This window comes from Hyperolius riggenbachi, chromosome 9 (genome assembly GCF_040937935.1).
Source record: "Hyperolius riggenbachi isolate aHypRig1 chromosome 9, aHypRig1.pri, whole genome shotgun sequence".
NCBI lineage: Eukaryota > Metazoa > Chordata > Amphibia > Anura > Hyperoliidae > Hyperolius > Hyperolius riggenbachi.
In genome coordinates, this window is record NC_090654.1 from 53,205,200 (window position 1) to 53,227,193 (window position 21,994).

The 21,994-nt window shown below is 46.0% G+C and overlaps 1 protein-coding gene across 1 annotated transcript in view; it reads left to right on the forward strand.

The window, feature by feature from the left end:
* Positions 1-881: 881 nt before the first annotated feature.
* Positions 882-21,994, forward strand: part of CAV3 (caveolin 3) — a 28,328-nt gene continuing 7,215 nt past the window's right edge. The window contains exon 1 of the mRNA XM_068251537.1: positions 882-1,267. Coding sequence (XP_068107638.1) covers positions 1,157-1,267 — 111 coding nt within the window. The 5' untranslated portion in view covers positions 882-1,156. The remainder of the gene's footprint in view (positions 1,268-21,994) is intronic.

Consider the following 21,994-nt stretch of genomic DNA (forward strand, 5'->3'; position numbering starts at 1 on the left):
AGGCTAGAGACAGAGAGCTTGCTACACAGCCATAGCAGTTAAGGCACCTATTTTTTTTTTTACTGACCTGAAGAAGCAGGCAAGCACCCGCAAAATGCGTTGTCAATTTTATGTGCTCGAATAAAAGACCTTTTTCAATAAACTGGTCCAAATTCTTTGAGAGAGGTAAGATTACCTCTTTGTTTATAAGGTTAACAGCTTATTAGCCTATCTTTTATGCATTGGGTGCCTCTACCCCTGTTTTAAGTGTCCCTAATGCCCTTGGTCATGTACATGGCCTTTCGCCGCATGGTCACTTTGGTGTTCTGGGTTGCATTAATTACTATTCCCCTCCGAGTTGTAGAAACTTGAAGGGAGAAGTAATTTGCGGTCCGGCTACCGCCGGCACCCGAATTACACTGCTGCCCTGCCATAGACCTAATAATATGTCTGTGGTGGCGCCCAGGTCAGGCGCAGCGCGTGGAAGAGGGCGCGTGCGACTATCACCTGGGAGCGCTCCCCAAGTGGCTGTAATTTGAAGCCCTTTGAGTCCACCAGGAGACTAGTGCAATATAAATATCTTGTCAACAAGTGTTTGTGGGAAAATCCTACTGAAGAAATGCATAAAGCATTGTCGGTATGATTTTTTTTTTTTTGTCCTTCCATTGTGGGACACTATACTAATAGGGACAGTATATTGTTATTTACATTACATTGCAATGTCCTTGCTCAGCTGAAATCACATCCGATCCCGTGCAATGGGAAACATTTCTGTCTGGAGAAGGCCTTTAAAAACATACATGTGGTATACACAATGCCCATAAGCAGAAGACTGCCATAACAGTGACAGTTTGCATGCACGGTGGACTGATTTATGAAGACAGCTACATATGTGGGGATCTGTTGTCCAGGGCAACCATTAGGCTTCATCTAGAAAAGAGGAGGGGGACATACTTGTCCTGGGGTGATCTGGAGATTCAGTTTCAGCTGTGAAATAGCGTGTGGCCAAAAATGACACCGAGATTGCCTTAGCTATGTCAAGCAGCTGTTCCCTGGCATCCAGGGAGGCCTCAGATGTCAGAAACAGACCACAAAGAGCCGGGCGGTGGCATCCAGCACACAACGTCCTGTACCCAGCTGCCCCCAACACCAGGGCCGGTGGACAGTCCTCTGGACCATGGCTGAAGAACAGTCCTACTACGAGGAAAAAATCTCCAAAGACATTCTGACCAAAGAGATCGACCTAGTGGACCGAGACCCCAAGAACATCAACCAAGATGTGGTCAAGGTCTGTTTTTTCCCCTCATGCTAGTTGTGGGCTTTAAAAACGGAAACGTTTCCGGGAATATTGTCAGATGTCTGTTATACGTTCGTGGGATGTTACTTTCTGGAGATGTTTCTGATTTGGGGATCTGATCTAATTCATAATACAGCTGGTTTGTTGCCATGGAAATGTCAGTTCTTTCTAAAGCTAGGTACACACAAATCAGTTTATCACTTTCACAAAATATGCTGAAATGCTAATGGGCCAAAAATATGTTTGACTTACTTTGAAATGTTTTCTAACAGTTTATTAAAAAGTGTGAATGTACTGTATATGTTGGAAAATCTCTATATGAACCGGTGGGGAGGGGTGGCAAGGAATTGATGGCTGTCTGCCATTGTAATGCCTGGTACACACCATGCAATTTCCAGTCAGGTTTTGGGTCGAATCAATCATTTCTGCCAAGTCTAATCTGACCTCTGATTACGGTATTTTACTGATTGATTTTGTACAGGAGTACTGATCAGAAAAAAATAATCGGTAATCAGGTCAAACCTGTTGGAAATTATCGATTCAAACTGCAATCTGACAGGAAATTGCATGGTGAAATTGCATGGTATTTTCCTTTAAAAAAAATGCCAATCTTTTGGCCTGAGTAGTGTTGGTGAAGTCATACCTGGAACAAGCATGCAGCCAGCCAGTTTGTTTCCAGGACCTGCATGGAGAGCAGCACTGTACCTGGTTGCGACGGTGGACAGGTCCTTTTCACTTCCTCTCACTTTCTCTTCAGTGTAGTCACCGTGCAGCCAATTACTTAGCGGCTCCCGATGCGTGTCATGCATTGTTGGGAGCTGATGAACAGTGGCTACACTGAAGAGGACCTGTCTGCCATGGGAATGAGATACAGTATGAAGTTCTGCAGGTGTTACTTCGTGAAACCTTTTTTTTCTTTTTTTGGTGGGGGGGGGGGGGGGGGGCATTTTGTCATAGCAGTGCAGAAATAGCGTTGGGGGCAGCACACACAAAAAAAATATGTGGAGGGGGGATTTTGTGTGTTTGTGGGGGGAGGCACGATGATTAACTTACTCCCCTGATCCCACTACTTCAATTTTCTATCTATCTTATACCCAGAAAATGAATCAATCAATGACTGACTGAATGTTGACACAACAATGTATTACTACGGTATTTATATAGCGCCGACATCTTCTGCAGTGCTGTACAGAATAATATAGGTAGATAGATAGACAGATAGATAGAGCATTATTGTGCAAAAAAAAAAAAAAAAAAAAAAACATTTCTCAGCTTTTATTTACATTTGAGCAAAAAGTGTCCAGTCTAAAATTATTCATACCCTTCTCAATAATGAATAGAAAAGCCTTTATTGGCTATTACAGCAATCAAACGCTTCCTATAATTGCAGACCAGCTTTTTGCATGTCTCCACAGGTATCTTTCCCATTCATCTTTAGCAATGAGCTCCAAATCTTTCAGGTTGGAGGGTCTTCTTGCCATCGCCCTGATCTTTAGCTCTCTACACAGATTTAAAGAGACACTGAAGCGAAAAAAAAATTATGATATTATGATTTGTATGTGTAGTACAGCTAAGAAATAAAACATTAAGATCAGATACATCAGTCTAATTGTTTCCAGTACAGGAAGAGTTAAGAAACAGTTGTTATCTCTATACAAAAAAGCCATTAATCTCTACGACTTTCAAAGTCGTGGAGAGGGCTGTTTTCTAACTTTTATTATCTCAACTGTTGGTTAACTATTTACTTTTTCTCTGCCAGAGGAGAGGTCATTAGTTAACAGACTGCTCTGAAAGAATCATTGTGAATGCTGAGTGTTGTGTAATCTGCACATATTAGAGAATGATGCAATGTTAGAAAACACACTATATACCTGAAAATAAAAGTATGAGAATATTTTCTTTGCTGCTAATCTTCTAGTAATTATTCATAGTACACAACTAATTCATTATATCATATATTTTTTTCGCTTCAGTGTCTCTTTAAGTCAGGACTCCAAACGTTAATGTTTTCGTTTGCTAGCCATTTCTTCACCACTATTGCTTGTGTGTTTTGGGTCATTGTCATGCTGAAATGCCCACTGGTGCCAAGGCCAGGTTTCTCTGCAGACTGTCTCATGTTGTCAATGAGAATCCTCCTGTATTGCTCTTTTTTTCATGATGCCGTTTACTGTGATTAGGTTCCCTGGTCCATTGGCTGAAAAAATAACCCCAAAGCATTAGGCTCCCACCACCATGTTTGACAGTGGGGATGGTGTACTTTGGGTTGAAGGCTTCTCCTTTTTCACGCCAAATGAAGGAAACATCATTGTGACCAAACAATTGAATTTTTGTTTCATCTGACCATAACACAGAAGACCAGAAGTCTTCATCTTTGTCCAGATGAGCATTTGCAAAGTCCAAGCGAGCGTTTGTGTGCCTTATCTGGAGAAGTGGCGTCCTCCTTGGTCTGATGCATCTGTGGAACACAACATTGCCTACCTTAAGACATTGCCTCCAGCAGAGCCCAGATTCACCAAGATGGCCTTAGTGGGGATCCTTGGATTCTTTTTCACCTTTCTCGTTATCTTCATGGCCTGCACAGGTGTCACTTTTGGCTTCCGACCACGTCCTCTGAGATTTTCCACAGTGTGAAACATTTTGTATTTTTTAATAATACTTTGCAATGCAAAAAATGTGTGTAACAAAGACATGGAGGTGGTTCACGCTGAAGATCAGTATTCAGGACAAAAATGTAAAATTGTGAGACTAAATAACTGCATTGTGACAAGGCCATGGATAAATATTTATCAACACCGCCCTGACTAGCCTTGTAGCGCAGTACAAAGCTAGGAAGATTCAGATGGCCGTGGACAAGAATAAGTCACGTATCATTTTATCTATCAAAAAATGCCAGTTGCTATTTTCAGTACTGGAATGCTGATCCTTTGTCTGTAGTTTCTGAGTCACACATATAGGATAAGCATGCTGCCAACTGAGTCAGATCACATGATCTGCAGACTTATTCAAGGCTAGTGAATCAGAAGGTATTCACAGCAAGCATTTTGCCACACGATGTGTGGATTTTGTGTGCGTCTCTTTTTTTTTTTACAGTAGCCAGTGATTGTATGAGGTAAACGCAAGCATTGTGCGGAAAAGTGGTACAGGTTGTATCTTCCTTTTGACGCAATGCAAAATCTTACATGTCTCCTAAAAACGCAAGGACCAATGGAGGAGTGTGCCCACCGGAACATGCGAGCCGATATTCTACGTGGGCCCCGGGGAGCAAAGTTGGTGTGGGAGGAGACTTGGGTGGGCCTGGCAGATAGCTTGTGGCCCTGTGGCAATTGCCCAGGTTGCCCATATGATAGCACAGGCCCTGCTCTCCAACCTTCCTCTTGGTTTGAGTTTCCTGGGAGGTCATGTGACTGAGAGCAAGGCAGAGGGGACACTGAGGGGAGTAACGGGGTGGAAGGAAAGAAGTCAAGGCCCTGCCCCCACGCAAGCTGCTCCCCCCTAGTTACCCCACAGCTTAAGCCTGGTACACACTATCAATTATAATTGGCCAATCAGTGACCAATTTTACCACCTCCATGTAGTATGACTGTTTACCCGATCTGCTCATAGTATTCTGTATCTGTTGACCCTCATACTACAAGGAGGTGGTAAATTTGGTCAGTGATTAGCCAATCATAATTGTAAGTGTGTACCAGGCTTTAGAATGTGCACTAATCAACACAACTGCTTTGAGAATTATGCTGCATACACACTTGAGATAAAAGTCTTTGGAAAAGGCAAGATCACAGACCAATCTTACCACCCTTCATGTAGTATGAGAGCCATACTCTACACAGTCTATTCTATGGAGCTGCACTCCCCATCAGATAAAATCTTTGCAAGATGCTGCACACACAGATGCCCGTACACACTCAAAAGATCATTATCTGCAAAAGATCTGTTCCTGCAAAATATCCATTCCTGCAAAATGCATTCATAGTCTATGAGATCTGCAGATCATCATACACACTTGGTTTAACAGACAATCATCTGCAGATCATCTGCAGATCAGATCCACCAGGATGGATTTTCAGATCTGCAGATGATTGCCAGATATGCAGATGAAGTCTGTTAAACCAAGTGTGTATGATGATCTGCAGATCTCATAGACTTTGAATGCATTTTGCAGGAATGGATATTTTGCAGGAACAGATCTTTTGCAGATAATGATCTTTTGAGTGTGTACGGGCATCTTTGTGTGCAGCATCTTGCAAAGATTTTATCTGATGGGGAGTGCAGCTCCATAGAATAGACTGTGTAGAGTATGGCTCTCATACTACATGAAGGGTGGTAAGATTGGTCTGTGATCTTGCCTTTTCCAAAGACTTTTATCTCAAGTGTGTATGCAGCATTAGCCTTGTCCATGTTGAAATTGGGAATCAATGCACTGTATGTACGCGTTTGTAACATCCTTGCAGATCGCACACCACGCAGAAATGTGCTGTCATGGATGCCAACACACGGGGTGTGAATAAGCCTTAAAGTGAACCAAGCAGCATTTTTAGCTCCCAGGCATCTGAGTAGCACATAAAAAATGCACACTAACAATATGGCTCATTACATAAAAAAATCCATTCTACCTCTTCTTTTTACATTTTAAATGTTTCTTAGGGGCTTTTATTACCCTTCGTCCATGGCTTGCAGTCCACAGAAAGAGCAGGTAGATAAGGACTGCTGTAATTAGCAATGGGCAAATAAAAGCTTTCATCACCAGGGGGGTGGGGTGATGGGACACTGTACTTCAAACAGTTTAGAGAAGTCACACTTTATTACATTCACGCCTTCCTCTGGATAAATGGGGTCAGAGAGAAGCATATGGGGAAAATGGCAGCTCCTACAGCTATTAGAAACCAGGACAAAGTGCGGGAAAAAATCTGCTTGAATCCCTTTATAGGGATTCATTCATTGACTTCTACACTTTTCCCCCTCCCCCCGTTCTAATAATAGCCTTTCAGTTGGGAAGCTATTAGGCGATACGGGTTCAGTATAACAAACCTAGAAAATGATAAAAGCGATGACCTTGCTTTAGTTCTACAGATTCTCTTTATTCATAAGAGCCGCACTTAACTAATATCCTGATTATTATCCTTGTACTACCGCGGCACAATAATTCGCCAACAAGAACAGACAGACAGGAACAGTCACGGCTTACATTAGACATCAATGAAGGGAATTTAATGAAACCAGCTTTTCATATGCGTGATGTTTATCGGGGGTTGTGGGAGGATAACATCTAATGAAGCCTGACTCCATTTCACTAGATACGTCTTGCTACCCGTTCTTCAGCCTTTGTTCCGCTACTCACACCTGAGCCATTTTTAAGGTGGTCATACATTTATCGACTTGGCAACCAAATGACCATCCGTTTCTATAATTATGAAAATTGGTGCTGCCAAGAGCATGCCTGATCAACAACAATGCAACCAATTTCGGACTAAAATTGGTAGCATGTATTGATTGGACATGCTGCAAGATGTCGGGCCATCATGGTCGATCGGGGTGCCAGGCGGTAACGGTGACCAATATTGGGACGAGCGATTAAACCCCGGCGCTGTCCCCCCCAAATGTAAAATGTCCCCCCCCCCAGTGCCCACTGCTGGCTCCACCCACAATCTGTCACACACTCACATATTCGCCAGCAACCATGTGATGTGGGGCGCATTTGTGCGGATTGCGGACGGAGGGTGGAGCCAGCAGCGGACATGGACAGGTAAAGTATACTGCATTCAGGGGGGCACATTTTTACATGTGGGGGGTGGCGAGGTGGCGAGGTGGCAGATGGGGCGTCACAAGGCTGATTCCCGAGAGATGTCATGCTGAAATAGATCAGGAATCGGCCTGCGGTGTATGGGTAGCCAACAGATCTCTCCGTGATCAAATCTGATTAGAGAGAGATTTCTCTCTTGGTCGATCTGTGCATACTGAACATTGTGTGATGCATGGGTGTAGCAATAGCTATAGCAACCATAGCATCTGCTATGGGGGCCTTGGAGAATAGGGGGCCCAGTGAGTACTTAATGTATTCACCATTAGCATATTTGTGTTTCTCCACCCTCTGACTTTGTCTCAGGGCCCATGAACTATGTACAGTTTTGATTGCAAGATAATGTCAATTGCCCAATTTACTCATATCCACAGGGTAGGGGTAGGTGGCATTGCTTAAAGTGAATGTTTACCGTTTGAAAAAAGAAAAAGTCAGATACTCACCTAAGGAGAGGGAAGGCTCGGTCCTAATGAGCCTTCCCCCTCCTCTCCCGGTGCCCGGTCCCGCGCAGGATCCCCCGTGGCAGTATTCGACCAGTTCGGTCAAATACTGCCACTTCCGCATGCCGAAGGGAGCTTTCGGAAGCCTTCGGGAGCACTCGGGCTCCCGAGGACAGGGCCGCTCCATACTACGCATGCGCGAGCGCCCTCTATGACGCGCTCGCGCGTACATAGTATGGAGCGGCCCGTCTTCGGAAGCCCGAGTGCTCCCGAAGACCTCCGAAGTCCCTGCGGCGGCGGATGCGAACGGGGGAGCCAGCGCAGCACCGAGGGCACCGGGAGAGGAGAGGGAAGGCTCATTAGGACCGAGCCTTCCCTCTCCTTAGGTGAGTATCTGACTTTTTTTTTACAGCGGTACCCATTGGCTTTAAGACTGCCTCGATCTGAGGGCCCCATGCAAGTTTTGCTATGGGGCCCTATGATCTCTAGCTACGCCACTGGTGTGATGTATGGGTACCATAAAGGTAGCCATACTCCAGGCGATGATGGGCACATTCAGCCAAGTGACAAATCTCTCTGTGGTCGAATCTGATTAGAGAGAGATCTGTCGGTGGCCTATACACCGCAGGCTGATTTCTGATCAATTTCATGCTGAAATCTCTCAGGAATTGGCTGCATCCGTTGCCTCACCGCTGTTACCAAAGTGTATAAATGTATATGTACGTGTGCATTTATACATTACCTGTCCTTTGTCGCGGTGCCTGTCCATCTTCTGAATCTGCCGCTCTTTAATTAGTGGTATACATGCTTGCCGGCATGGCGCATAAGTGATGTCACACACAAGCCGTGTGCTATGCACAGGACAGGTAATATACATACATGTAGATTTATACACTGGGGTAACAGCGCTGCTACCGACGCGCACCCGGTGGACTACTACGGCCCCACAACTTGCAGCATGTCCAGGCCCGGCCCTAGACTTTTTGCCGCCTGAGGCAATTTTCAAAGAAATCGCCCCCCCCCCCCCAAGCCGTGGGTGTGGGGGGGCCGCCCGAGCTGGAGGGGATAGCGGGCAGGAAGGGGGTATTGGGCCTAGCGGTGGGGAGAGGGGTCGGACCCCCCCCCCCCCTCTCCTGGGTCCCCGCGTCCTCCGCTCCCCTCCAGCTTTAAAAAGTTCCGTGCTGGCTGCAGCTATGTGTAAGAGGCAACGGGCGGGGATCACTCACCTCTTCCTCGTTCCAGGCCAGCCTGCGCTCCACTGACGTCACTTCCTGCTACGCCGCAGGAAGTGACGTCAGTGGAGCGCACGCTGGAACGAGGAAGAGGTGAGTGATCCCCGCCCGTTGCCTCTTACACATAGCTGCAGCCAGAACGGAACTTTTTAAAGCTTGAGGGGAGCGGAGGACGGCGGACCCAGGCGAGGGAGGGGGGGGTGCGACCCCCCTCCCCGCCGCTAGGCCCAATACCCCCTTCCTGCCCGCTATCCCCTCCAGCTCGGGCGGCCCCCCACACCCACGGGTGCCGCCCCCCCAGAAGTGCCGCCTGAGGCAAAGGTTTCACCCCGCCTCATGGGCGGGCCGGCCCTGAGCATGTCCCATCAATGTGCTTGGGTCTAAATTTGGTCACATTGTCGATTTTCGTTTAATTCGATAATAGTAATATCGTATCGGATGGTTGGTCGGCCACCAAGTCACTAGATGTATGGGTACCTTTAGGCAGCTCTAAACCTGTAGCATACGGATGACATTGCCCTGATGAAAGCGTCTTCCTCTTTCGGTACCTCTATCAGCAAACATGAAACCGCCAGGCAGCGCAGGGCCACATGTACGCACACAGTGTGGCCTTATTACAGAGCTTGATGCAGAGCCATGTAGATCAGGGTCTAGTAAAAAGATCACAGAGAATATTGATGTTTAACCTGCAGGGAATTTATACTGATTTTTTTTTCTTAATTTATTATTTTAGCACATTCTATTTAAAGTTCCAAATCAGATTCCGGTTTCACGCATTATGTTATCATTTATTTTCCCCCTTTGATGAAAATAAAATTAGTAAATTTGCATAATAATAAAAAAAAAAATTACAAATACTCATTGCAGCGGGTCACCAGTGTCCATTAGGGCTCTTTCACACTAGGAGCTGATCCTGCATTTTGATGGATTGCTCCTAGGATGCGTTTAGAAAGGTAACATGAAAGTCTATTTGACTTTCATGTTAACTTTCACATTCAACAAAGCGTTCCAGCACCGGTGTTTTCCTGTCGGCTAAATTTAATCAGCGGCGGTAGCTCTGTGTCGAACTGCAACTTCCCGACGTCACACCGCAGGTCATAACGCGTGCATGAAATCGGTTCATTCGCGGGTTATGTGAAAGAGGCCTTATTCCACGGACATTTAGTGTTCCGATCACTTATTTATTTCCTTGTCGCATTGCCCGGCCTTCTCTGCTGATGGCAGGTCAATTGGCCAGAAAAAGGAGAAATTGGGGCTGTTCGGTTGACCAAAAGTTGACCAATTAGTAATATATCAATTTAAAGAATGTGAATAGAGTCAAACACATTTTTTAGTAGAGAAATATATATATATTTACCGTACATAGAAAGAGGGACAAAGTCCTGAAAGGGAACCTAAACTGAGAAGGATATGGATTATTCCTTTTAAAATAATACTAGTTGCCCGACTCTCCTGCTGATCCTGTGTCTTTAAAGCCTCATCTACACGAGACGATGTGACTTATCAATCAAGCCGTTGCTGCGGCTCGATTGATAAGATCCGTCAGGTCGGATTTCGCCACCGCCGATTCCCGGCTCGTTCCCCACGAGGGGACAATGGCAGGGAATCGAGCGGAAACTAAGCGGCGCCGGCGGGGGATCGAATCCGACGCACGCGCAGGCGAGCGGGTACGCGGCGGGTAAGCGCGGGGATGCGGAAGAGCCGATCCGGTGGCTAATCGAGCCGCCGGATCGCCTTGTGTAGACGAGGCATTATAGTTTTAGCCACAGTCCCTCAACAAGCATACAGATCAGGTGCTCTGACTGCAGTCATACTGGATTAGCTGCATTCTTGTTTCAGGTGTGAATCAGCCACTGCTGCAGCCAAAGAGATCAGCAGGGATGCCAGGAAACTGGTATTGTTTAAAAGGAAACCTCCATATCCCTCTCAGTTAAGGTTCCCTTGAAAGAGGGACAATTGAGAAGGGACAGGACAACCTAAGAGGGAGCCATTGTTTATATGTTATGGACAGTTGTTATATGGCGCAGACACAATTTTTTTTCCTAGTCGTGATGATTGATTCAGGACTGCGCAGATGCTGTTCACAAACCACATGTGCACAGTGAAAGCAACTGTTTATCCAAGAGCACTATCTTTCTCTGCGGAGGTGCAGGTCAAAACTGGAGATGGCCTGAACGGTTCGCCGTCGAACTTTGGGTGGTTCGCGTTCGCATGCGATCGCAAACTTTCCCAGAAGTTCGATTTGCCTCCATAGCGCGCCATTAGGGTCAACTTTGACTCTCGGCATCACAGTTAGCAGGCACATTGTAGTCAATCAGGCTACACTCCCTCCTGGAGCCACTTCGCCCCTTATAAAAGGCAGGCAGCCCCGGGCCACTTCCAGGTGTTAGACCCCTTGAAACATCTTTTCTCTAATTGTCATCCGGGACAACCTGAGATCCGGTCCCGCCCCGGATCTGTGGAAACACGAATCCAAGAAGATTAAAAGCCCCCGCCCACCCTCCATCCTCAGTTCATCTGTGTTTCCGCCACGGAAACACCTTAGAAGCAAAGCTCCCGTTTTTTTGTTTTCTGGACTCACCAGAGGGTGAGTCTTGAGTACGCTGGAGGTTTTTTTGTGTGGTCCTTAGCGGCAGCAGGCAGAGCAGAGGCGGCCTCAGCAGCAGCGCGGACTACAGACCTCTTGGAGCGGTGTACGGCTTCCGCGTGGTGTATGGCCGTTACGCCGCGCCTCCTCCATCAGACGCCGGCTCTGCAAGGCGCATCCGGAGAGCTGATTGAACGCCGGAAGTGAGGTCAGACGTCGCGTGGCGTCTGACGTGGGCGTGGAGGAGGAACATTGGAGAAAGCCAGGAAGTGAGGCAGCGTGGTCCTGGCGTCTCCGATCAGACCTGCAGGCGCAGCGGTGAGATGTCGCAGCCTCAGAGGGGAGAGCAGCCTCAGCAGCAGCGTGAGTCGGAAGCGGCGAGTTCTGCTCCCAGATCCTCTTCGCAGGTCCTGCCATCAGGGTCCAGTGGGGTAAGCCTCCAGTTGGAGGATATCTTTCCTACTACCACATTTGACAATGTAATGTATAGGATGGCATCTCAGTACTTTGTCTTTGTTGTTTTTATTGCAGACAAAATCTGAGCCTAAAACTACTACTACTACATCCACTCAAGCTAAATATAAAAGATGTAGCTTATGTAATAGTAAAATAGCCTTAGAAGCCCCAAGAAATTTATGTCAGGCTTGCATAGATGCTATTGTGGCCTACCAGACTCCCAACATCCTAAAGGAAGTTATGGATACTGTTAACAAAAATATGCAGGAAACATTAGAAAAATTTAAAGAGTCCTTGGTGCAGCCAATTAAGGAGTCTCTGCCAGGACCCTTTTCCGGCACTCCTTCCCATCACTCCTTTTCCGATATTTTTGGAGCTGACGAGGAAGAGGAGGGAGAAGAGGAAGGGGAAGAGGTGTCAGTATCCCAGGAGGAGGGAGAGCAGCCTCAGTCGGGGGGTTCAGAGGGGGATGATAGGGTAAAAACGCCTAGATTTTTGTTTTCCCCCGAGGAATCTTCTGAGTTACTTAAGGCAGTATATAGCACGGAACAGATAAAGGAATCAGTTCCGGAAATTACTCCCCAGGATCAGGTGTATCTTGGGTTAGGTCAGTCCTCTGGCAGAGTTTTTCCTATCCACAAAACTTTACAGGATATTATTACTTCCCAGTGGCAAAATCCTGAGAGGCCGCTGTTCGTTCCCAAGTCAGCAAAGAGAAAGTATCCCTTTTCTCAGTCAGAAATTGACAGATGGACTAAATGTCCTAAACTTGACGCATCCCTGTCCCAATATTCTAAGGACTCGGATCTATCCTTTGAGGACGCAGGTGTCCTCAAGGATGTGATGGATAAGAAAATTGATGCGCTTCTCAAAAAAGCTTGGGAATCGGCTGCCTTTGGTTTCATCCCAGGTATTTCAGCCACCTGTATTTCCCGAAACCTTAGAATTTGGATGGATAATCTTATTGATCAGATTTCTAAGGGTGTTCCGATTAAGGATTATGCGGCGTCCTTGCCGGTCGTCCTTAAAGCCGTCGCTTTTTTAGCGGATGCGGTTACGGAACTGATTCGGGTATCAGCTCGCACTACGGCTCTCGTTAACTCGGCTAGGAGAGCAGTGTGGCTGAAGACCTGGGAAGGGGACCAGACCTCAAAGAACAGATTATGTTCTATTCCATTTGAGGGTAGTCTCTTGTTTGGTTCTGGTCTGGAAGAAGTATTATCCCGTTCAGCAGAAAAAGGGAAACAGTTTCCTAACAAAAAGAAGAGTTTCAAGGGAAAGAGACCGTTTGTTCCCAAGAAACAGGACTCTAACCTTCCAAAAAATAGGAATGTGCAGAGAAAGTGGTCCTTTCCCAAAGGGAAAGGAAAAGGGGGGTTCACTCTCGGAAAGACGGAGCCCCCCAAGCCGAGTAAATGACGATTTACCAGTTGGAGGGAGGCTAATTTATTTTCAAGTCGAATGGGAAAAGTTAAATCCCGATCCTTTTGTTTTTCAGATAATCAAGACGGGTTATCGTCTTCAGTTTTCAAGCCCCCCTCCACAAAGAAATTTTGTGAATCCAACTCCAAAGGACCCAGAAAAGGCCAGGGGTTTGGAGATGGAAATTTTGAAACTTTTAGAGAAGAAAGTTATAATTCCAGTACCCCAGGAGAGATTATTCCAGGGTTACTACTCCCATGTCTTTCTAGTAAAGAAGGCAAATGGGGAATTCAGGTTCATCCTGAATCTGAAATCTCTCAACCCATTCCTGACATACAAGAAGTTCAGGATGGAAAGCATTTATTCAGTGAGGGCCCTATTACAGGGCATGGAATATTTTGTGTCAATAGATCTTTCCGACGCATATCTGCACATTCCCATTTATTCCAGCCATCAGAGGTTTTTGAGGTTCGCAATCAGGTCTCAGGACCAGATTCGACATTTCCAATTTCAGGCCCTTCCCTTTGGGATAGCCTCGGCACCCCGAATATTTACAAAAATATTAGCAGAGGTTATGAAGATTTTCAGGATACAGGGAATAGCGATTGTCCCATACCTGGACGATCTCCTCCTGTTTGCAGAAACAGAGGCTCTGGCCAGAGCTCACAGAGATACAGTGATTTCCCTCCTATCCCAAGTGGGATGGTTAGTAAATTACAAGAAATCAGCCCTGAATCCAGCACAGGAGATTGTGTTTTTAGGATACAGGATAAATTCGATAGAAAGGAGGATCTACTTACCACCCGAAAAGATTGTAAAGATCCAGGGGGAAGTAGATCTGCTATGCAGACAACAAAAGAGTTCTCTTCGCCAGATCATGCGAGTTCTAGGATTGTTCTCAGCATCCATTCCAGCGGTCACCTGGGCCCAACACCACGGCAGAGATCTCCAGTCTCTGCTTTTGGCAAATTGGGACAGGTCCAAACTTTCCCTAGACTCACAAATAGCTATCCCAGAGGTAGTGAAGTCCAGTCTGGTCTGGTGGTTGGACTCTCAGAATCTAACCAAAGGACGTCTTTGGAGACAGGAGGAACCAATAAAGATCTTTACAGATGCAAGCTCTTGGGGATGGGGCGCAACGATGTTGGGCCATCATGCTCAGGGGCATTGGGCGCAGCAAATTGCAAAGAAATCGTCCAACTTCAGAGAGTTACTGGCAGTGCAGAAAGCACTTCTATCTTTTCAATCCCTGATAGAAGGGAAGCACGTGTTAATATTTTCCGACAATATCACGACGGTGGCTTATCTGGCAAAACAAGGAGGCACGAGATCAATCGAGCTCAGGCGCCTATGCTCAGAGACTCTAGACTGGATAGAACCTCAGGTTCTATCTTTGTCGGCGATCCACATAAAAGGGTCTCTCAATGTAGAGGCAGATTTTTTTTAAGTCGTCATCAGGTGAATCAGTCAGAGTGGGAACTTCATCCGGAGGTTTTTCAGATGGTGATAAACAAATTCGGTATCCCAGAGGTAGATCTCTTTGCATCCCCGACGAATGGAAAGACGGACCAATTTTTCTCCCTGCACAGGTGCCAGAGATCTCTGGGGTTGGACGCCCTCAGCTTCCCTTGGGACTTCAACCTCTCCTATGCATTTCCTCCAACAGTACTGTTACCTCAGGTATTGGGGAAATTTCAAAGGGAGAGAGGGAACATGATCCTGATAGCTCCAATATGGCCGAAACGACCATGGTATGCAACCCTGCGGAAGTGGGCAGTGGCTCCGCCTTTTCTCCTGCCAGCTCGGCCAGATCTGCTAATCCAGGGCCCTCTCATCCACCCCTGGCCACAGTTATTCAGACTGGCCGCCTGGATCCTGAAAGGGTAATCTTGAGGAATAAGGGCCTTTCGGAGAAGGTAATTGACACTGTAATGAAATGTAGAAAGCCAGTAACTCAGAAGATATACCGAAAGGTTTGGAAGGTTTATCTAGCCTGGTGTGGAACTAGAGATCAGAATTTGACTAGTTCAATTTTAGAGTTTCTTCAGGAAGGTGCAGACATGAAGTTGGCACTTAGTACCCTTAAGGTTCAATGTTCAGCACTTTCAATACTATTAGATAGGCATCTAGCGCAGGAAGAGTTGGTAAAGAATTTCTTCAAAGCACTACAGAGGTCTACACCAGTAAGACAGAAAGTATTTCCACAATGGGATTTATCCCTGGTCCTCAAGTGTTTAACAAAGTCACCCTTTGAACCCATTGAAGAGATTGAAATGAAATTCCTTACCTTGAAATTAGCATTTTTGATCGCAATTACATCGGCTAGACGTATAAGTGATTTACAGGCGTTATCTATCAAAGATCCCTTTCTAATCATTTGCCCTGATAGTGTCAGGCTCAGGACTGATCCGGCCTATCTACCTAAGGTAGTCTCTGAGTTTCATAGGTCTCAGGACATTATTCTTCCTTCCTTTTGTGGCAACCCTTCAGGGACAGGAGGAGGAAGAATTTCACTGTTTGGACGTAAAGAGATGTCTGCTAGTATACCTTTCGAGATCAAGAGAAATTAGAAAGTCAAGCAGCCTATTTATCTTATTTTCAGGGAAAAATAAGGGGCAGCAGGCATCCAGACAGACCATTGCTAGATGGATTAGACAGACCATATCTATAACATATGAGTGTAGTAATTGTCCCTTACCACCTAATATTAAGGCTCATTCAACCCGTTCTCTATCTACATCCTGGGCGGAAAGAGCAGGAGCCACCATTCAACAAATTTGTCAAGCGGCAACATGGGCAAGTGCATCAACTTTTATCAAGCACTACAGAGTGGATGTACTGTCTCAACAAGATCAATCGTTTGGCAGAAAGGTGCTCCAGGCGGTGGTCCCTCCCTAGGTTAGTCTTTTTTTGCTATAAAGACTTTCTTGTTTATCTCTCAGGTTGTCCCGGATGACAATTAGAGAAAGACTCCTATTAGACCTACCGGTAATGGAGTTTCTGATTGTCATCCGGGACAAACATTATAACCCTTTCCCTATCTCGACTGCGCACCTTTCTTGTTACAGTTAAGATCACTGGGATCTACTACATTCACCTTTTTTGGTGTTTTATGTCTTCCTTCATCTTGGTGTTTCTAGTCTTATATACTTTCAGACGCACTGAGGATGGAGGGTGGGCGGGGGCTTTTAATCTTCTTGGATTCGTGTTTCCACAGATCCGGGGCGGGACCGGATCTCAGGTTGTCCCGGATGACAATCAGAAACTCCATTACCGGTAGGTCTAATAGGAGTCTTTCCATCACTTTTGTGGCCAGCATACATGTTTCTAGTTTTCAAAGTTCGCATCCCCATTGAAGTCTATTGCGGTTCGTGAAAGTTCGCGCGAACCGAACTTTTGCGGAAGTTCGCAAACCGAAAATTGGAGGTTCCGGCCATCTCTAGTCAAAACATGCGCCTGGGCAGTTAAGAATTGCTTTGCACCGCTGGGAGCAACTTCTGGGAGGCAGGGGAGAAGCAATGACCGCATTCAAGGAACTGGGATGCCCCCAAGGACAACAAGCCACACTCAGGAAAGGGTAATCTAGCCCACTATGAGCGTCATCCAATAGGTTTGTCCCTGATTCAGGGGTACTTTAAGACAAGGAAAAGCTCCTTATGGTGGGATGCGAAAGATGCTAAACGGCTTTGGAGGTGGGGTGAGTCACACACTGCAGTAAGCGGCAATGTTTTACTTTCAATATCGCACAGCCAAGGCCCCGTGCAGCTGTAAGGGTTTCTAGACAAAAGGTTCTTCAAGAATATTTATGAAAAGGAGCGTTTACAACACATCATCGTTTCACTCTTCAAGGAAGGCTGAGAAGTCTACATTTCTTTTGATGCTGCAAGTGCGCTAACTGACATGGCTTCAGTATTCCAGCATACTAAACTCTTCAATAGTGCATGGCTTCAGTAATCCAGCATACTGAACTCTTCAATAGTGCATGGCTTCAGTATTCCAGAATACTAAACTCTTCAATAGTGCATGGCTTCAGTATTTCAGCATACTGAACACTTCAATAGTGCATGGCTTCAGTATTCCAGCATACTGAACTCTTCAATAGTGTATGGCTTCAGTATTCCAGAATACTGAACTCTTCAATAGTGCATGGCTTCAGTATTCCAGCATACTGAACACTTCAATAGTGCATGGCTTCAGTATTCCAGCATACTGAACTCTTCAATAGTGCATGGCTTCAGTATTCCAGCATACTGAACACTTCAATAGTACATGGCTTCAGTATTCCAGCATACTGAACACTTCAATAGTGCATGGCTTCTATTGCACACGCAAGTGGAATGGCAGACTGCACAATACGGCCGCATTTAAAACGAGTACAAGTCGTTCAAATGGCATTGTACACATGTGGCCAGCTGCACGTTATCAGCACAACAGTCGTATGAGTTGATCCATCAGCTGGATCGGCAATAGTCTTACCAGTTGGTTGTTTAGTCGTTTGCTCGCGTACACACGCCTAATAATTGTCCAACAGACTAAAGTCAGATGATAAGCAGGCAGCTGGTTGGTCCATGTGTATAAGGCGTAATTCAGCCCCACCAATATAAGCTGCTAGTTTGAGGTTGACCTCCATGCAGCCCTCCCTTCTGCTGATTCACTGCTGTCCACATTCTGTGAGAGTTCCAGCCTCGGAAACAGGAGCTGGCCTGCCCCACGCACTGCTATATACATAGCTCAGCCCTTTCTCTATTCAGTAAACTGAGGGACTGTTTTCATAATGACATCTGGAAGGTCAGGGACACCCATCAGTTCATGGGCTCTGTCACCCTGTCAAATGAATTTAGAGGGTCAGTCAACTCAGTCAGTACTGATATGACTATGTTTGGTGGAAGCTAGATAGTTGAACTACCTAATGGTTTTTTTATATATTGCAACAAAGAATACAACCCACACAACCTTGGTCAAAGTCAATTAATAATAAACTGAGTGCTCTAGCCTTGTTTTCAGGGTTATTGACAGTAACCCCTTTGTTAATCCATAAGAAATTGTGACTAGACTCCTACATCTTTGGTGTAGAAGATATTAAAAAGACCAATACATTGTGAGGAGACTGGTATTCCACAAGTGAAACGTTGGCTAGTGTCTGCTGTAAGTATAGAGACACAAGAGTCCCTTCTTCAGGGAATTAGGTCTTTTAGCGTTTGAACAATAGGGCGGCCACAGCATACTAGCAAGTGTTCCAAGTGTGCTGCAGCCACCAGGAGGACCACATCACTTGTTGGTGAGTGGAATTGCATTATTGCCTATTTCTTTGTCAGTTCAGATACACTTAAAGACCTGATTGCCCTGAAGAAGGGACTATTGTGCCCCCGAAGCATTGGCTAGTGTCTGGCCCTTCCACAAACAATACTTTAAAACAGCAGTCACCTCATAATTTCTTATGGTCTCTTTGTATATCTTGGCCTGGGGGGCTCCAGTGGTGAATATCCACACCTCCCAGGTAAGCACACCTTTTACACCCATTCTGACAGGAAGAGGCCAGATATACCTCCTAATCCCCCCTTCCCAGTATAGTAGGTAAATGGGGCCCCCCTCCCCTGTATAGTAGTCAGATGTGCCCCCTAATGACCATCCTTCCCTCCCAAATATAGTAGCCAGACATGCCCCTCGCAGCACCCCCACTATAGTAGCCAGATGGGCTACCCCTCCCTCCCAACCCAGTACGGTAGCCAGATGGGCTCCTTCTCCCTCCTAGCCCACTACAGTAGCCAGAACTAACTACGGCAGCCAGATGGGCTCCCCCTCCCTCCCAACCTAGTACGGAAGCCAGATTGGCTCCTTCTCCCTCCTAGCCCACTACAGTAGCCAGAACCCACTACGGCAGCCAGATGGGCTCCCCCTCCCTCCCAACCTAGTACGGAAGCCAGATGGGCTCCCCCTGCCTCCCTGCCCAGTATGGTAGGCAGATGGGCTCCCCTGGCACCCCTCCCCCCGTACGGTAGACAGATAGGCTACCCCTCCTTCCCAGCCCAGTACAGTAGCCAGATGGACTTACCCCCTCCCCCCACCCCAGTACGGTAGCCATGTGGGCTTCCCCCTCTCTCCCAACCCATTACGGTAGCCTTGTGGGCTTCCCACAGTGTGAATATATATGATTTTTTTGTGCAATATATACTTCATGTTTATTGTTATAATGCATTGATATCTCGGGGGAGGGGGCTGCCTATTATTTATTTCAAGCGTAACCTTAGCGGTAACCCCGAGTCAGGCTCGGGACGGAAATCCGCTGCTCAGAGCGGTAATCCCGTGCCCGAGTGAGTTATATGCAGGAGCTGCTGCAGATCTCTCTGTATTATGTTGTTTTTTTCTTGTTTTTAGGATCTAAAAGCTTGTGTAAAAAAAATTGCACGACTTTTAGACGCTAAATCTGGAATTAATCATAACGCCAGGGAGGTTCATTTTTTATATCAATTGGCACAGAGATTGTCCTCTTCTTTCATGACATCCTATTTGATATTTTATAGCACCCATTAACGTTTTGAATTATGGATACTTCCCTAAATAAAATATTATTTGGTTTATATAGTCAGTGTGTGGTTTATAATTTTTTTTTCACCATTCTTTTTCTTAGTTTAAGGCTTTATTCACATCTAAAATTGAAATCGCTGACGCCAGCGTTCGGCATTCACCTGCGCTCTGCCTTTTTAGGCAGGCGTTTTGTAAGTGCTTTTTGGGGGGTGATTTGCGATTTTTAGCTCATTTGTGGTCAGATTTAAAGAGCCTCTTACCTAAACACTTCACATTTAAATGGTCACAGAACAAAAAGGGCAAACACAATCACCGCAAAAAAAAGCGATTTGCGCTTTTCCTATACCCTCCATTGTTAAAAAATCACCCCAAAAATGGTGCAGGCAGCGCTTTCGTCAGCGGAAAGCAGACGAAACGCGCTGATATGAACAGTCCCATAAGGAATCATTGCACAAGCGCTTTTAAGGTGATTTTGAATATCGCTAGCGCTGAAAAAATACCTGAAGTCAATTGAACACATTTTTATTCGAAAAACATTTTTTTTTTATAGGTCTGTATATCAGTTCTGAAAGAGGGAAAAAGGATGAAGCAGACAGAACACAGAAGGTCTGTCCCCCCGAAAAAGGACAGTTAGGGGTTATGGGGTACTGACTGCCTGGTTTATAGACAGAGCTGTTTCTAGACAAGATGGGGCCGCCTAATATCGCTCCCCCAATATAGCGATAATAGGTAGCCCTTGAGCCCTCCCCCCCCTCCAAATAATGGCTGTAAGTGGGAGACCTTATTCATTTCTCTTCTATACCTGTTACTATTCTCTTTTCCTTTCTTTTTTTTTTTTTTTACTTAAATGACAACTATAATGAGAAGGATATGGAGGTTCCCACATTTTTTCCTTTTAAGCAATACCAGTTGCCTGGCTATCCTGCTGATCATCTGCCTCTGAGGTCACATTCACAGTGGGACATTATGGTCTCATAATGCAGCTTACCGCACTGCAATGCTAATCCTATGGACCGTTCACAGTGCAATGTTAAAGTCGCGTTAAAAAATATTGCATTGTGGTAACTCACTGGTTGCAGTGCGTTACCTCTTAACGCAGAAACGTTGCGACTTTAATGTCGCATTAAAACGCACCGTCCCACTGTGAATACAGCCTAATACTTTTAGCCATTGACCCTGAATAAGCATGCAGCAGATCAGATGTTTCTGATAGGTGATCCCAGCCAGGTCAACATCTGCAAGGAGTTTGTATGTTCTCCCCGTGTCTGCGTCAGTTTCCTCCACTCTGGTTTCCAGAGCCGGGACAAGGTCCTCCAGCACCCAAGGCTGAGACACCAAAGTGCGCCCCTCCATCCCTCCCACCCCAGCCGTCACACACTGATTGCTATTAGACTAAGAGGCGCCACAGGGCCCACAACCTCCCCAACACCTTAATATCTAGTTATCTGGCTTGCAGTCACTGCCATGTATCCCCTTTTATTATTTCTTTCTGCTTCAAACACAATTAGGAATGACAGCTGAATGAATTGTGCGCCCCCTCCTGCACTGCGCCCTGAGGCTGGAGCCTCTCCAGCCTATGCCTCGGCCCGGCCCTGCTGGTTTCCTCCCACATACCAAAAACATACAGATAGGTTAATTGTCTCCCCCCAAAATTGGCCCTAGACTGCAACACATACACTTCACAATTCATACATTACATAGGATTATGGTAGGGAATTAGATTGTGAGCTCCTCTGAGAGACAGCTAGTGACAAGACGATATACTCTCTACAGCGCTGCCGAATATGTTGGCGCTATATAAATACTAAATAATACTAATAATAATAGGTGCCCCAGTACAGGTAGCCTGGTACATATGGTGCCCCAGTATAGGTTAGCCAGGTACAGGTGCCCCCCAGTTCTGAACAGTGTGGTGATGTCACAGCTAAGCAGCAGCCCTTGATATTATCACTTTTTAGCCGAGTAGCTTTGGGTCGTGTGATATTTTTCTTTAAAGAGAACAGGATGTTTATGTGCAGAAACCATGTTTGATACAAAAGAGAAATGCCATGCCTCTCAGATTATGATGCTAGCAGTCGGTGTATGTGATGTGTGCCTGAATGTGGGCTCTGACAATGGAGCGCATTGCTCGTGCGCACAATGCCGGGCCTGCTTTGCCGATGACATTTTCTATGGCATTCTGGAGGAACGCAATTCCCATGTTGCATATTTGTCTGATGATCCCATTCCATCTATCAGCACACAGAGGATTGTGCCCTC